At 40.0% G+C, this 17,603-nt stretch overlaps 1 protein-coding gene across 3 annotated transcripts in view; it reads left to right on the top strand.

The window, feature by feature from the left end:
- The window catches only part of LOC102225877 (roundabout homolog 2-like), a 92,536-nt gene that overhangs the window by 39,375 nt on the left and 35,558 nt on the right, over positions 1–17,603 (top strand). For all 3 annotated transcript variants that reach the window (XM_023352013.1, XM_023352012.1, XM_023352014.1), the window contains 4 exons: positions 66–193; positions 7,117–7,241; positions 11,043–11,214; positions 13,266–13,471. In XM_023352013.1, the coding sequence (XP_023207781.1) occupies positions 66–193; positions 7,117–7,241; positions 11,043–11,214; positions 13,266–13,471 (631 nt within the window). The remainder of the gene's footprint in view (positions 1–65; positions 194–7,116; positions 7,242–11,042; positions 11,215–13,265; positions 13,472–17,603) is intronic.

Genomic DNA, 17,603 nt, shown 5'->3' with positions numbered 1-17,603 from the left:
TGTGTGTGTGTGTGTGTGTCCACCCTGCTAGCCTTTTCTGTATCTCGCTTTTGCTTCGTTGCCAGGTTTGAAATCCGCAACGGCAACAACCTGCGTTTGTTCCGCGTGAAGGAGCAGGATGAAGGGACGTACACCTGCACATCTGAGAACAGCGTGGGCAAGACGGAAGCCTCGGCCATGCTGCAGGTCCACGGTGAGAACACGCGCCGCGCATACCGAAAAAGAGCCGCACGCAGACGCGTACTTGAGTATGCACTAAAGGAGCTCCCAATCCAGGGCCGTCGGTGCCCGTGAGGTCACGTGACGGCTGTATTAATATAAATCCCGCTGCCTTTTATTTATTTTTTTTGTCCGATGATTGCTGTGTTTTCAGACGCGAGCATCTGTGTGGGTCCGACGGTTGGTGCCAGCAGCTTATGTTAAACCGTATGGATTACGCTGTTTGACAGATGTTTGATGGATGTGTACTTTCACTCACTGCCAGAGAGCAGTCACAGTATTAATAAGACATGACTCCCCCTTTCTCTCTCTCTCTCTCTCTCTCCTCAAGTCTCCTTATCTCCCCTCGCTCTCCGCCTAACTCTCGGTGCCCTTTCTCTCCCCACACACTCGTCATGCGTCTTGGTTTGAATCGGCTGCGATGACTTCATTCACTAATGCCTTTATCACTGCGAATGAAATCCAAACCCAACAGTTTTCTATTCAACCTTATTTCTTGCTCTTTTTCTTTTCTTTTTTTTGTAAACACTTTTCCATGCGTTTTATTTTCTGGCTCAGTGTTTCATCCATTTAATCAGTTTTCAATTTTTTCCCCTCCACCCATCGCTTTTCAAGCCCTATCATCATTCCACTTTGCTCATTCCACAAGCTCTAATTCTTATCCACGAAAGAAAAAAAAGAAAGAAATGGACATTTGTGTCTCTCGGTAATTTAAGTTATTTTCTATCTGTTATTCCTAATGGTTTTTAAAAGCAACAATCAGTGCCTAATGGTGTAAATAAGTCCCTCCATTAGGTGCTGACACATTGACAGCGTGTCTGTTGCTGCAGTAAGGCATAAGGAAGCCCCAGACTGTGTAACACCAGATTAAGGACTCCTTCTACACACATCTGCCATGTCCAAGGCAGTGTGTCAGGATAATGTGACACCATGCAAATCCTGCCTTGGGTTGCAGCTACAAGCAGCAGAAAGTGGAGCTGAAAAGTGTTTTAATCAGAACTCAACCCATGTCTCAGAGTTAAATAATGACATAGCTTTACTTTGATGTGGTTTTGCTTTAAACTAGGATAGAGAAGTATGCGGGATTTAAAATATAAGCAACATGAGCTTCCCCTTGAAAGGAAATTAAAGCTTTTGGGTGACAGAAAGAAGAAAGAAGCTTATAAATCAATTCTCAAAAAAAGAAAAACTTAAAGTGCGGGGCAGAAGTAATTGTGTTCTGGAACGTTGTCAAATTTTTGCGTTATGGCCACGACCTTAAACGCCTCATGACTTCTGTGGCCTCTAGTAGGTTTTTTCCCCCTCACTGCTGCAGTATGTAACCTTTAACAAATATATATATTTATTTTTTTATATGAAACAGTCACCATGTTGTGATAGCTTAACATGAGACAACCTTGATTTTTTTTACACAGATAATCTGTGAAAAAAATCAAGCTCCTTTGCCTCCTCCCTGCAGAAGTACACCGCTCAATCAGAAACAACCAATCAGAGCCTGGAGGAGGATCTTAGCGCATTCAATCATCCTTGAGTAAGTGCTGCTGCCCCCCAGCTACCACTGTTGTGAATGCTCAGGCTAGTTAGCATAACTACAGATGATGGCGGAAAAACTGTTTTTCTATAATGGCAATTTGCCATTAGCAGTTTAGCAGCACCTACACAAACATGATTGATGGCATTAAATCCCTCCTTCTGGCTCTGATTGGTTTATTTCTGCAGATGGCAGCAGGACCACTGAGAGGAGACAGAGGACCTCATTATTTTTTTATGTTTATTTAGATTAGGTTTTATTTAGACCTTCAACGACACAAATACAACAAGGCAACACAATTCATGATGATCTTTTTTCACATATCATTTTTCTCTTATTGTGGTGACAAAGTGACCGTGTCAACAAATATGTAAAACATGTTCTTTATGAAAGTTACTGCAGCTTTAAGGCAGTTCAGCAAAGGCCTTCAGCAAAGGCTTTCTTCTAGGACAAATTTGTGAATTTGACAGTTGCCATGGTGACAGATTCTCCAACACCAGCTGTGGATCTCTGCAGCTCATCCAGAGTCACCATGCGTCTCTTGGCTGCTTCTCTGAATAATTCCCTCTTTGCCCAACCTGATCACGAACTGAATCTGTAAGACGTTTAAAGTTCCTTTATAACTTAATCTTGCTTTAAACTCCGGCACATCTTTATTCCTAACCTGTGTAATTTGTTCCTTTTCATTATGCTTCTTCTTTTCTTTTTTTTTTTTACTGATTCTCTCCAGCAGATGTCTGAGGGCTTCACTGAACAGCTGTGTTTAGAACGCTAATAATACATTTCACTCAGGTAGACTCTATTTACTAGTAATGCTACCTCTGAAAGCAGTTTGTTGCCCTGGATTTTATCTTGGAGAACGCAAACATTTTAGAAAGCCTTTTTCTTATTCAGACTCCTGCTGACAGCTGGAGATAGGCGCCCACAACCCTGCATGAATTAACTGGGTGTAGAAAATGGAGGATGGATAGATGACTTCCTTTCACCCCACTTTGCACATTTGCAGTTATTTATATTGTCTAGTTCATGGATGTTTTTGATTGTAACATGACAAAACGTAAACAAAGCAAACAAAAATCATGAGCGATGAGCGCTGCACAGATTGATTTTCGTGCCCCCTCGTCATCATTACGTAGGATTCATTTTTCTACTCTTCCAATAGTTTGTTGTTTTGAATCCTTTGCCTCGACTGCAGTCAGGGAAAAACCAGGTGACATCTCGGTGAACCCCTCAGATCTACAGCGGATAAAGGAGGTGATTTAATCCCCCTAGTCTGTCACAAAACTGAACAACACAATTACTAGGCAGTGTCCTAGAATGCCCTGTGACGATAAAGAGAAAAACACAATTTGAGTGAAGAAAATACAAATTAAAACGTGCAGAGGACTAAATTGACAATCTTAAGTGGTACAAAAATGTTCAACATGGCTGAGTGAAGCAAAAGGAGTAAGAACTACTGTTCCTCTAGCTGAACCTGTAGGATTTAAAGTTTATAACATGCATTTATTCTGTTATAAATTAACTAGAAAATCCATTAACCCACTGGCTCTCTGATCAACTCTGCTGCGTCCCAGCAGGAGTCATCATTCACTCGTCTGTGTGTATCTGTGTTGGTCCTGTGATTAGATGTGCATATGGTGTTGATATTTGTTGGGACTTTAATCAGAATTCAAAATTTTAGGGCTGAAAGTGTTTCGATGGCTCTAAAAAAAACAACCTCGATATCATCTGTAGTCTGATTTGTCTTCAAGACCTTTATGATAAGAAGAAGCTATCAGAACATAATTCAGAATATTTTTTCTAACCTTCCTGCCACAAATATTCATAGATGACCTATTGGAGGCGCAGGTTTCGCAGCTGCTGTAAATCAGGTTTTACTCTTATTATACGAAGAGAAAATGTTTGCTGGAGTTCACAGCCCTTCGCTTGGTTTTGTTAGCGATTAGCACAGTTGGCGCATCTAGCGTTACTAAAACAGCCTCTGCGCACATATTCCCTACAGAATGCCGATATTTACCTTGACTCTGAGATTTAAAAAAAAAAATGCTGCATGGTCCACGAGTGAATGAGGTGGAAATCTAAAAGAAATGAAACAGAGCAACGTTACTGAAATGCGTTCAGCCTTCACTCTCATCTGCTGAGAGTCTGGTGAAGGTTAGAGAAAATACAGTTTACCTTTTAATCACCTCACACATACATCTCTGGGGTTTTTTTTTTATTTTGTGGTAAATATCTTACTAGCACTGAAAACAGCTGACTTTGAGTTGTATTACTTAAGCCCCAGTGACCTGATAGTGCTTAAGTAATGCGGTTTGGCCCAAATCGGTCGAGTCCAGTCACTGGCTAACTTCTGTAAGCAGTTTTTGTCCTTCTTGATTAATCATTGAGGGCAAGTTTCTGCCATCTGTGTGAATTTAATTGACAAAGTTTTAGGACATGGCCCATTGTTAAGTTTGTGAACGTTCTTGATAAGTGTGAATTTACAGAACTCTGCATATTAGTGGAATAGGAGAAATCTAATTCTGTTGATCACAAATGTCACATATTTTTGACTGACATTGAAGCTTCTAAGGTAAATAAACTAAATATGATCCCTTTATTTAGAGTTTCAATAAAGTGTAAGATGGCTCATATGATGCAAATGACCCAGTTTCTTTGGTTTTCGCGCCAGTGTTTTTAATATTTTACGTATTTACCTCATGTTTTGGGTCATGAATCAACTTTTACATAACGGTGATTTGTCTTAAAGCTACAGTAGATAACTTATATATATATAAGTATATATATATATATATATATATATATATATATATATATATATATATATATATATATATATATATATATATATATATATATTTTACGTATTTGTTAAAACTGCCACTATACATTAGTATAACATGAGACAAAAATCAAGCTACTCTACCTTCTCTTTGAGATTCTACTGTCATCTGCAGAAATACATGTTTGGTCAGAAACAACCAATCAGAGCCAGGAGAAGGGTCTTAGTGATGTCAATCAGGCTTGTAAATGTGCTGCTCACACCCTCCCCTCTTGCTCTCTTCTACAATGCAGCTTCTTCCTGATAGCAAGTATGTAAAAATCATATTTCTTTCATAAAAGCTACATTCTGCAGCTTTAAGTCAGCACATAGTTTATTCCTTTAGTCAGGATGATGTTATTGGACCAGCATTGCTTATGTAATTCCAACAGAAACTAAAGTTACTCGATGCGTTTTTTTCCCCCTCGGTATTGCAGATGGGCAACTCTGCGTTTGTGCTCACATGCATGATGCAGAGACACCGTAGAGCAGATGGATGCAGGCTGGAGAAGCTCCATGTTCTGTGGGAACTGTGAGCCAGTCATTCCAGCTGGATGAAGTGGGCAGCGGTCAGTGTGAATCCTCGGAGGACGCGATGACGTCGTGGATAATGCATCGATCTGACCTCAGATGGAAAATGGGAACTCTTTGAGACCTTTTCCAAAAATAAGCCAGAAAGAAAATGTCACGAGGACGGTGGCGGTTTGTGCCGATGTGCAGCGTGTCAGGGTTTTATTTTTTCCTCCCGTTTGTTTTTCTTCAGTTCAGCTTGAGGTGATTTCTCTCATTAATGATCAGAGACAGATGAGAGAGTGGAGATAGATCAAAACCGGCTCAGAAGGGTAAAGAGATCCTTCCATTCACCTTGTTAAGAGCTAATGAGGGTTTTATCGATTACCATCAGAGTAAACAGCTGTGATGGAGAGGAACTTCATGCGTTTGCTGCCATTTTTAATCCTTTATGTTTATTCAAATCGGCTTTCAGACCCAACGCTTTGAAATAAAACTAAAATCCCATCAAATAAACATTTATGACATAATGACAGTGAGGGGAACTTTTTAGGCCAACATCGGTGACTTGAATTAGTGGCAGCCAGTGAAGCTCAGCAAACAGAGGGGCGACATACAGGGGCGGTCCTAGCTTGTTTGGGGCCCTGGGCCAATAAATTAATAAAATTAATATTTTATTTGAAAAAATGTGGGAGAAACAAGAATAATAAAATACAATAAACACACAAAGCAAGGGACACACATACCATAAACAGTGCAGTTAAAAGTATACAATACTGTAGAAGATAAATGCAATTAAAGTAAATTGCACCATAAGTCAAACATTGATATAATTATGTGTTGCATTTTGATCAAGACACATTTCACTGCACGACTGTCCATTAACATCTACATTGATTTTTAGAAACACGTTTTACACTTTTGCCCTAAAAAACCCACAAATTAATTTGCACAGCTGTTATGAAAAGTCCTACACTTTGTGAAATAATTACTTTTCAAGCCAGAAACAGGCTACATATTTAACTGCAAAACGGTTTACTATTATGGCCGCACTAAAAGAGAAGCTGCCCTGGGCATCTGCCCACATGTCAGAAACCGCTACTGGCGACGTGTGGTTGATTGAAGATCGGACGTGCTTCTTTGTTCTAGACCAGGTGAGATGAGATTTAAAGCTGAGCGTTCAGAAGATACCCTCATCACGTGCTTGAACCGCCCCAGTTGACTTCTTTGAGGCAAAGATGCAGCAGCAGCTAAGCTTTTCCACTGTGACAGGAATCCTTTCCAATCTCCCAGGCCGAGCCTTTGAAAAAAGCCAATTTCAGCCAATAGCATTTTGGATCAAGACTTTTCACTTGTGATCTCTATCTCCAGATAGAGTGCTAGCTCGAGTGCTCTGCCTTTTTGGCTCGGTTTTCTGTTTACCACTACCGACAGACAAAGCCCCCCGATCCATTTATCCATCTTGCAATCCATCCTACCATCACTCATGAAGAAGACATCAAGATAATTGGACTCCTTCCCTTCTGGAGGGAGCAGTCTGTCTTTGCAAGGCAAAAAAAACCCTGTGGTTTATTGAAAACAGTGTGTCACCATATCACTTTATCAATACAAAAGCCTGTCACAGTAATCATTAAATCAATTAATTACACAATAAATTAAAATGAGCGCAGCAATTTCCATTTGGACAACAGCCGTTTAAGAGATACTCCTCTTTAACCCAGTTGAAAAGCCGCCATTTTGTGAAGTGTTCTTTTAGAAATTAAAAGGGTTTTTTTTTATTGTTTGAATGGGTGTAGTTGCTATTACTATTATTTATTTTTATTATATCAGTGGAACATGGTCTCTACATGACAATGTTATCCCAGTAATGTTTGGGACAAATTATCGTCCATCAAAATTTGTTACCCTGTCAGGTCAGTCAATAAATACAAATGTACATTTTGTGAGTGCTAATCCACCAGGATGCAATCAGAAAAGGCTAGTTTTTTTTTTCGTTTTTTTTTAAATAAGCCTTCCTGTATTCCTTTCCTTCCAGTGCCTCCTCAGATTACTGCAAAGCCCAGAGACCAGATTGCCGCCCAAGGGAGGAGCGTGACCTTCCTATGTGGCACCACAGGAAACCCTCCACCTGCCATCTTCTGGCAGAAAGAGGGCAGCCAGGTAAGAGGCTGGAACAGAGAACAAGATGTTTGTGAGTGTAAAGTCTGAAGTTGTTGTTTTTTTACATGTTGGTGTTAGCTTGTCTGAACGGTTTTACAAGCTCTTTGTTTGTCATATCAATAAACAGAGTTTCACACCTCCCTTTCAAAGGTGAGAATGACTCACCCCAACATGTGCAGGGTTTTGTTTTACATTTTTTATTTCATCTTGACACCATTTTTTCTGAGTTGCCCACACTCTTCAAAACACATTTTCAAGGCAAATGTTGCGCACATTTTTACACATACAGCTTACTGGCAGAGATAACCTACTGGAAAATACAGCTTACACAGTGGATATAAAAGGTTTTTCCAATTCAAGATGAAGATTTATCATTGCAAACCTTTTTTTTTTGTCATCCATACTGTGGCATAATCTGTACAACTTAATGGAAACAAACTGAAATCTTTTAGGGAGAAGCTAGAATAACCCATTTATTTCAGGAACTTCATCACTAAGTGAAACACATAGATTAATTACACACAAATGGAAGTTAGAAAGCCTTTATTTCTTCTGATTAGGATGACTTTTCCATTTGCAGAAAATTAAAACTTGACATTTAAAGTTAAAATATTACATCAAAATTACATCAAAATATTACATGAAAAAACATTTTATAATATGTAAATGTGGGCTTAATGAAAACTATGTTTAATACCTGCATAAAGGATGTAATTTTCAAAATGCACGTTTAATCTGACAAACATCTGGACACATATTCTAACTTATTGGAATATGTAATAACTTAGTAGTTGCTTAAGTTTGTATGCCTGCTTATAATTGTGGATACTGCTGTGTTATGAAAATGTGAAGTGAGTCAACAACTGATCCCCAAATATAGCTTATCTGTTAAGTAGACTTTTCCTGACATGTCCTGGGATGCATTTAACTGCAAAAGTCACGATCTGGACAGAGCTTCAGTCGCTCTTTGTCAAAGAGCAGCAGTCAGAAGAAAAGTACCAAAGAATTTCCGAGTCAAGAGGGTGAATTCACATCAGCCCTGTTTGGTCGACTTTAATTGCACTCCAGTTTGTTTGTCTAGAAAGTCTAGTTCGTTTGGGGAGATGTGAATGCGTAATCATTCCCTATCAAGTGACCAATGTCCGCCTTAAAACCTCAGTTGAAATGAACTCGGGCAACGTTCAAATTTATGTGTGAATACCAAATGTACTGGAGACCACTGCAAAAGCAGGAAGTGGACGATAGCGCAGAGCATTCTGGGTAAATACAACCAAAATAAACGTGTGAGTCTAACGCTAGAGGGAGAAATGGCTTGTGGTCAAATGAGAGATCCTACAACTTCTGAACTCATGTTGTCTTCCGAGGTTTTCATGTCTGTTTTCCAGTGGTTACTTATACAGCTCCACCACGGATGAGGAGGGGTAAAGGTTTTTCAAAGGTTTTAGTTCGTTTGACACAGTGTAGTGTGAAAGCAAACCGCACCAGCTCAAAATATAGCAAATGTTGCAATTCTTGGTCCCCAATCGATCCAAGTCTGCCAGACTATCAGGTGTGAAAACACGTGGAACACGGTGAAGGTAGCTATTACCAAATAGAAAAAAACATAGCGACTTTACCAAGAACAGTTTAACCCTTTAGAAATGTTGAGAGTACAAACTGGTCATGGAAGCTACATAGTGGCCTATTTTATTAGAAACAAAAACAACAGAACCTGACTAAGTTAACAAAGGCACATTTTTAAAGTCTCTGAAAAGCATGTTTGAAAATTGTTTCATTGTCTAATGAAACCAAGGTTTCACTTTTGGCCGTCATTTCAAGATGCAGGTGTGGCTCACAAAACAATACAGCACATTACCTAAATAACAACATGCCCAAACCTAAGCATGGCGGAGGTAGCATCATGCTCTGGGCTTAGAATGGGGATCGTAGTCGAGGCAGAGGGGATTATTATTATTTCCATGCCAGTGTTGGCACTAAACCTGAGGCTCCTGCAGGAATGCTGAGGATTAAGAGAAACTTCATTTTTTCAGCATCATAGTCTCTGCTCTCCTTCTCTCCCCCTGTGGGCTGGAATATGATCCTGATGCAGTTGGAGGAATAAAGCAGGGGAATGAAGGAGGGCTTAGCAGGTGCTGAAAGTGCTCCTTCAAGGGAAACTCTGTTCTGCTTCCACATTATCCCGACTATAAATTCAGCTCTGCTCAATTAGCAGCTACCTGCACCGACTCCAAGCACAGACATATACAGCCAGTTTGTTTTTGTTTTTTTTGTCCCCATGCAGTATTAGCGAATACACATGCCTGCTTCCGCTTAGGGTTGTGCTAGGCTGTTTGTTTTTTTCACTCTATTTGGAGGATTATCTGTAACCTTATAACTTCGGTCCATCTATCGAGATCTAAGCCTCTTAGAGGAATAAAGTGGTCGGCTGAATGGATCCCTTCCCCCCTCGTTTTACATCTGGACAAACAGGATGACAGAACTACAAGACATCTGGGACATCGTCAACAAACACTTTGCATGCCGGTTATTCGCTCTGATTTAATTTGATTTATTTATCGGGGTTTTATGTGGGAATGCGTGTAGCCGTGCAGGGTATTGTGCACAACAGAAAGGAAGAGTTAATTGGGAGACTCAACTCGTATCTTCCACTTAATCTTTAAACTAGTCAGGCTTTTTGAAGGCTAACGGGAAAGAAAATTACATTGATTCTTGCGTGAATTTTATGTTTTTCACCAGGCACACAACAGAACAAAAGACACTTTTCCCTGACGAAGCCCATCCTTACACCTTACCAGCAACAAAAAGAGCTAAAGCTGCATTGATTTATTAGATTTTAGAGAAATAAAACTTTAAATTCTTTCTTTTTTTTTTCCACAATGGAGAAATCCTGCTAATCAAAATTTTCACTGTAGAAAAATGTAGTTCAGGTTTTACTGATGCAAAAGCTGCACTTATTATGCTGGGCTCAATCTATTGAGAAAGAAAAAAGCATTTTTCTTATGTGTGTTTTTAAATGTGGAATCTCAGAAATGTCGAAAGTGTGGCGTTCATTTGTATTCTGCTCACTTTAGAGTAAGACCCTACAATAAAATCAAGTTTTACTTGCCTTCACAAGTCACCTAATTAGAGCACCTAATTACGAAATAGTTAATTTGTGTGTACTTTAGTTTTTACCATGAATCCAGCTGTTCTGTGCAGGTTTATTGGAAAACAATTGTGAACAAACAGGATAATGGAGACTAAAGAACACAATTTAAATCAGTCTGGAGCCGCAGATATGGTGGAAGAATCTGCTGACGGGACAACCGGTGGTTTTTCAGTCCAATAGTCAGACCCTTATGGAAGAGAGCGCAATAGGAGAGCCATCACAGGTTGTATTTGCAGTTTGCTACAGGGCATGTAGGAGATGGAAATGTTTGGAAGTTCTGCTCTAAGTTTCGCAAAATTAAACATTCAAAACATTACAGGAGGCAGATAACTATGTTGCACATCACCTTAAATTCCCTATTTCCACAATGAAGCATGGTGTTGGTGGCATCATGCTTTGGGGATGATATTTGTAAGCAGAACTGGGAACATTCGTGTTGTTTCCACCAAATCTGACTGAGCCTTGGCTCTCTGTCTATTTTTTATTGATCTATTATAATTAAATCCCAATTAAATACACTGAGGAAAAACAGGGAGATTTTTTTCAGATTCTGCCGTTCCTTTGGCTTTTTCATGAACTTCAGAACTCCTACATCTTAAATGGACCAAATCTACATGATCTTTCTCACCTGGCCTGTGCATCGATGTGTTTAGATGCTGCTGTTTCCCGGTCAGCCACCGTCGCAGTCCGGTCGGTACTCCGTTTCCATGAGCGGAGAGCTGATCATCGCGGACGTCCACCCCGAGGACTCGGGCTTCTACGTCTGCCAGGCCATCAGCGTGGCAGGAAGTGTGCTGACCAAGGCTCTGCTGGAGGTGGAAGGAGGTACGTCTTTGACCCACAGGGTCATATTGCCAGGTTTGCTCTTCACCACCACCTAATAAGGTAAACACATCAATTACTTAGTAGGTGCACAACAACGGGGTCTCATAGAGGGAGGGCACACTTGGAGGCCCCATAAGGGATGAGCAATGAATTCTAGACCTAATGTTCTTTTTCAGGCAGCTTGTAAACGGCAGATTTATGCCTTCTTCTGTCCTCTTTATGCAGCCCATTAAACTCTACCTGTTTGCATCTGAAGCGTTTTTTTCCCTCTTGTGCATTTTACAGCTGGCAACTTTCTAATTACATTCCCTCAGTCTTCTAAATGTGTTTGTACTTAATTTTCTGCTTTAAATGCTGCTGAAGAACGGAGATAGCGGCACTAAAATATAGTGCTACGATAAGCAGTTTGCTCCCAGATCTATGTTTTTTTTCTTTTTGCGTTTTGTCACATCTAAATGTTGAAGCTCATCATCAAGCTACTTTCATGCTTGATGACCCAAAGCCAATGCAAAATTCGGTTTTCAACTGAAGATTACATTCACTGTGGGAGAAAAAACATCTGCCAAACCAACTTAGGCCTGTGTAGAAAAAAAAAAGTAGCTGTTTTCACACAAGCCCAGTTATTCCGCATTAATGAAACTCCAGTTTGTTTGTCTAGAAAGTCTGGTTCGTTTTTAGAGGTGCGAATGCGTAATCGAAAATCCAAAAATGGGAACTCTGGTCCGCCTCTTGGTTCTGTTGAAGTGAACTGTGGTGTCGTTCCAACGCATATGTGAATGTAGATGGACGGAAGGAACTCCAAAAGCAAGAAGTGGACTGTAGCGCAGGGCATTATGGGTAAATACAACCAAAACAAACTTGAGTCTAGTGCTAGTGGGAGAAATGGCCCACATTCTTTTACCAACGACAAAAGAGCAATCCTACAACCGCTAAAATTTGACACCACTTCATTCTTTTTACATTTTGTGAAGTTGCGCTCGGTTTTTCTTGGAGGTTCTTTGTGTCATTTATTCCAGTGGTTCTTGGTGTAGCATTATGATAGGTGAGGATAGGAACAGGTTTGTCAAAGGGTTTGATTCATTTGACATAACGCAGTGTGAAAGAGAACCACATCATCTGAAAATTTAACAATCGTCACAATCGAACCGAGAGTTCTGGACTGTCAGATATGAAACTCCCTTAATGCCCTGTTTTAAAGAAGTTTGAGAATAAGTGAGAAATAAAGTGACATCTAGCAGGGTAAAAAGTTTAGCAAAGGCATTTCAAGGCTTCAGAACTCCAGTGAGTTACTCTATCCTCAAATAGAGAAAACATGGAAGAGTGGTGAACCTTCTGAGCATTGGTCAGCGGACCAAAGTTTGTCATACAGTGCATCAGTGTCTCATCAGGAGGTTTACAAAAGGATCCAGAGCAAACCCTAGAGTACACCAGACTTCACTTGCCTCAGTTAAGGTCAGTGTTCATTCAGGAAAGAGCGAGATCTACAGCAGAACTGAAGGAAATGACTTCAGTTGGTGACCTTAAACTGCAGATAACCTGGGTTATGCAGCAGGACAATAATCCAGAGAGAACAAGCAACTTCGTCACTAACAGCTCAGCAAAAAGACGTCTTTTGCGACTTAGTCAAAGTCTGAGCTTACAGACAATTAAAATGATGTGACTTGACCTTAAGCAAACCGGCAATACTGTGAAACCCTCCAGTGCGGATTATGGAGTGGGACGAAATGCCTTCACACTGAGGTAGAGTGAGTGTCGCAATCTCGTTTGATAGCAGCTGTTATCTCCGAAGGGGGCACAAGTAGATCTTACTTTTAGGGGGCTTTTTTAATTTATCTCTTTTACTCACATGAAACCATTTTGATTTGGGAAAACTTCTTCTCTTTATTTGAAAACTGCATTTTGTGTTTTGCTAACTGTGTTTGACTCTGAAAGGAATTGAGCATTTTCAACATCTAGCTGAGATAAAAGAAAAAGAGTGCAACCAGAATAAATTTGGCAGGGGGCAAATTGTTTTTTTTTGTTTTTTTCATCCTCTCCGTTTAAACTGCCAGGGCCTTCGGGTCGTATCCCACCGATCATCCGGCAGGGCCCGGCCAACCAGACCGTGTCCCGGGGGGCCAAGGCACAGCTGCACTGCCGCTTAGTTGGAGGCACCTCAGTCAAGATCTCATGGGAGAAAGATGGAGAGAGGCTGCAGGGAAATAAACCCCGAGTGACCTTGATGGAGAACGGCACGCTGCAAATTGCAGATCTAAAGGTGTGTATGTGTGTGTGTGTGCATGCGTGGGGGTGTGCGGTAGTCGCTTTCATTCAAAAGGAGGGAGGGAGGATTGAAAAGGATTCTTTTTAAGTCCGTCCCATCTTTGACAGAGAGGGAATCGGTGATAGAAGCTACAAAAAAAAAAAAAAAAACTCTAAAGAGTAATAGAGTGTCTCATCTCTGACCTGCTGTCACCTCTCCCTGCAGCCCACCCAGTGACAGAATTTTATCTCATTTCCATCAGAAACTCCATTTTCCAGGGCAAAATTAAGGTGAGGCAGGATTTCAAAGACCAGCCGTACCAAGGCGGCGCATTATCTCTCCGGCACAATTATGTGCCCACGCGGTGTGTAACTGTGATGTTAATGAAGGCGCTTGTTTATAAATGCTAATGTGTTCTCTGTTGATGGAAGAGGAGTCAGAAGCCCACACCACGCCCCTCGTTTCTGTCTCGCTGGGAGCGTACGCAAAAAAGAAAATAAACGGAATCGGTTTCATTAATCGATAGCCGATTAATCATCAAAACCGGCTTTTAATTAGATCTCAAGGCTTATTCGGCTACCGTCCTGTTTCTCAGCAGTGGCGGGGAGCAAAGTTGGAGCATTAAGCCGTGGTCCAATGCACCGCTGAGGCAGGGGGAATGTGCCACGCCAATGTGCTCAATGGAACAGAAGAGATGCATTAGTGTGGTGTCGAGAGAGGGTGGGGAGAAAAGAGAGGGGGGAACGGAGATGACGAGAGAGAGAGACAGAAAGATCGCCTAAAAATATTCGCCCTGCTCATGGCCCCTACGAGCGCATCAATATTTTAGTAGTAGTTGGAGTCATCTAAAAAAGTTCACCTGCTGCCGCACGCTGAGCTGTCTGTCAGCCAGAGGTCAGCGCTGCGGAGGGTGATCTCATATGGTCCGACGGTGGTTCCAGCAGACTGGCTCCCGGCCAGTACACGGAGAAACGCCACGAGCGCCGCTCGAGTGTGAAGACACATACAGCTCATAATGTAAACAGGCAGGCTGGTTAGGGTTGGGGGCTCTGAGGTTGGAGCGGGGAGAGAGGAACGGGAAGGGAGCGGGATTTCATTTGTGATTTTTCATGATGAGAGTGGAGAATAAGTTAGGTTGAAAAGCTCTCTGATCATCCTACACTGCACTTATACGAATATTGTAGATTGTTGTTGGGGTTTTTTTTATGTGCAATACACATGCACGTTCTGTACGTTCCAAAAAAATAAAAAAGAATTCCTCAAACACATTTGCACATCTCATAAATGGGACAGCACGTATTGGTGAACATACAGTATTGCCAGAAATATACCGGACTTAGCAAAGTGCTACTTTCCATTTGAAGTCCCATAGAACAAACACAAAATGTAAATAACACCAAATTAGGCTCCTTATCTCTTGTATTTCCTTTTTAGTGTTTATTGCCTTTATTTCATTTTATTCTGTAGAATATATGGTTGACTTCCTGTTTTCGATTTGATGCTTTTCTTTTGATAAGCGAGCTTCCGCTGTTTATATTATAGAACGGCAGCTTAATGACAGAAAAGGACGGAAGACAAGTTGCAACAGCGTTATAAAAATGTATCTGGTTATTAGCCCCCACCTTGATAGAGGCACAAGGTTTGTTTGTTTTGTAAATAAGGATATTTCTAATGTTGATTGAATGAAATTGTGAATTTGTTTTATTGTAATCAAAAACTAGGGTGTAGTTTTTGAATCAGAGTTGATATTTTTAGTGGTGAACGTTATTTTTAGTGTGTGTTTGTACATGCAGCTGGTCTGGTGAAACTCAGGGTTTACTTCCAATAAATCTCACTGTTCAACAGTAAAGCCACAATCCTTCATTTGGAGATGGAGGGGGGGGGGTCTGCTACACAATATATCTAAAAAACATGAATGTAATTTCAACAACAAAAAATGCAGTAAAAATAAATAAAAACTGTATGTGGTCAGGAAAGCCTGTATCAAAGTGCTAGTGTCTTTTAAAATGTTCATAAAACTACATCTGTCATAAAAATAGTAACTGAAACATGAAGTTACAAATTTTGCTTGTATTTCTTTTTTGATATGGCTCCTTCATTCAAAATGTGTTATAAACTTAAAACACCTGTACATATTCCTGTAGAACACGACCTCAAACCGTATGTAACTCCTCTGGCTCCCGTTCGCAAAACAGATGATTAATTATAAATCTCTGTCTGCCTTCCTCTGCACATACTTGGAATAATTAGCCACCAAAAATAACTAGCTATGCTTGGTAGGTGCAGTAATAAACTTGAAGTAATTATGTGAACCCTGAAGATTCAACACTGCAAAATCACAATATCTTACCAGGTATTTGTTGTCTAATTTCTAGTGTAAATATCTTAGTACGCTTTGAAATAAGACAAACCTAACTTATGAGTAACTTTCCAGCAAGAAATATGAGCTTGTTTTGAGTCAGTAATTCTTTAATATTTACTAAAAAGTTCCACTGGTAGATTTTTTTCTCTTATCACATGTGAAAAATGTCTTATGAGCGAAACAACCTGCCAGTGGAACTAGTACTTTTTTATTCATATTACAAAATTACTTATTTAAAACAGGCACCTATTTCTTGCTGAAAAGTTACTTGAAAGTTAGTTTTGTCTTATTTCAAACATACTGAGATATTTACAACTAGAAACTAGGCATAAAATATGCGGTAAGAGTTTGTGTTTCTGTAGCGCAGTAAATGGCCACTTTACTGTGTCAATATTGGAAAAGCAGCATGAGTTTGAACCCAGACTGAAACGTTATTTGAATTGATTTAATTTGTATTATAGGGCACAAAGAAGGGCAATTTAAATGATATGAAGTAAAAAATGATTTAAAGTAAACATACTCAAGTTATAGAGTGAAGGTGAACAGAGCAAAACCAAATATAATTGGTTTTGCTGCTGTCTGTGAGAAATATTCACATGTGAATCAATAAGATTCTCCATCCCAAGTTAGTGGCTTGCGAAAGTAATCATAACCTTTTTTTTTTTTCAAACATTTTGTCACATTACAGCAACACATCCGTTCCCAACAGATAGATGTAAACGCCTCGACGTTTTTGGTTGTCAGGTGACGACGGTGGGTGTTTGCAGAGCATGAATTCGGGGATGCTTCACCTAAAGCTGCTGGAGTCTGCAGTGCTTCCCCCAGCAGCGGATCATTGGCCTGTGCATGCAGAGAGTGGCGCGTTGGCAGTCACATACCTATCCAGAATTATCACCCTGCGCCGCAGTTGCCCTCAGCTCTGCTGGGCTTTCTGATGTGTTTCGGCCCATTTCTGCTTTGTTTCCACAGGCTGCAGTGGTGCTGCTCTGATAGATTCTCACTGCTTTAGCTCACAGTTGACCGGCTCAAAACAAACAAACAAATAAGCCAACAATAGTTTATAAAACAAGGAAATGTCTTTTTTTTTTTTTTTACTTATGAAATAAGCATCTGTTTCGAGGCAAAGCTTGCTTTCTGACTCCAAAATAGTAACGAAGGAATTTTAATGTTGATTCTAGAAATTAGCATAATTGCTGTTTTTAAGAGGAGAAGGTCCATTTGTTTCACAAAGAAACACTGATTTCTGTGACCGCATACACTGCTTCTAATTATGGACTAGAAAAGGTAATCCGCAAAATAAAACCGGGAGCAGTTGTTTCAGAATGCTTTTTTTTGTGATGGAAAAATTATAAAAACCTGACAAAAAAAATGCTTTGAACCAGATCTCATTGTGACTTTTTACAGATTAGCAGAATTAGAGACTGATGTGCAGCATTCTCTTAAAAAAAAATCATTTTTATTTAAAAAAAATGTGTCTGTTCCTGTCAGAGGTCTGCTAAGGAAAAAAAAAATCCACATCAATGTTTCTAAATTTCATGCTTTTAATTTTGCTGTACTGTTATTTTTTTTAGTGTGGTCTGATTGTAAAGCTGCGATTATTTCTATAAAAAAACCAAAAGATTTGGGTGCATAATCTTCCAGTTCAAAACTAAACTAGTTTTGACAACATTTTGAAAAATTCTTATTCCAGGGTTAACTACATGCAAGCAACAGATCTTATAAAGATGCTTGTTGAAGCTGGTAGGAAAGTGTCACTATGAAAACACAAAGCCATTACTCTGAAAT

The sequence above is a fragment of the Xiphophorus maculatus genome, chromosome 18 (assembly GCF_002775205.1).
Source record: "Xiphophorus maculatus strain JP 163 A chromosome 18, X_maculatus-5.0-male, whole genome shotgun sequence".
In the NCBI taxonomy this organism is placed as follows: Eukaryota; Metazoa; Chordata; class Actinopteri; order Cyprinodontiformes; family Poeciliidae; genus Xiphophorus; species Xiphophorus maculatus.
This window is presented reverse-complemented; position numbering and strand designations above follow the sequence as displayed.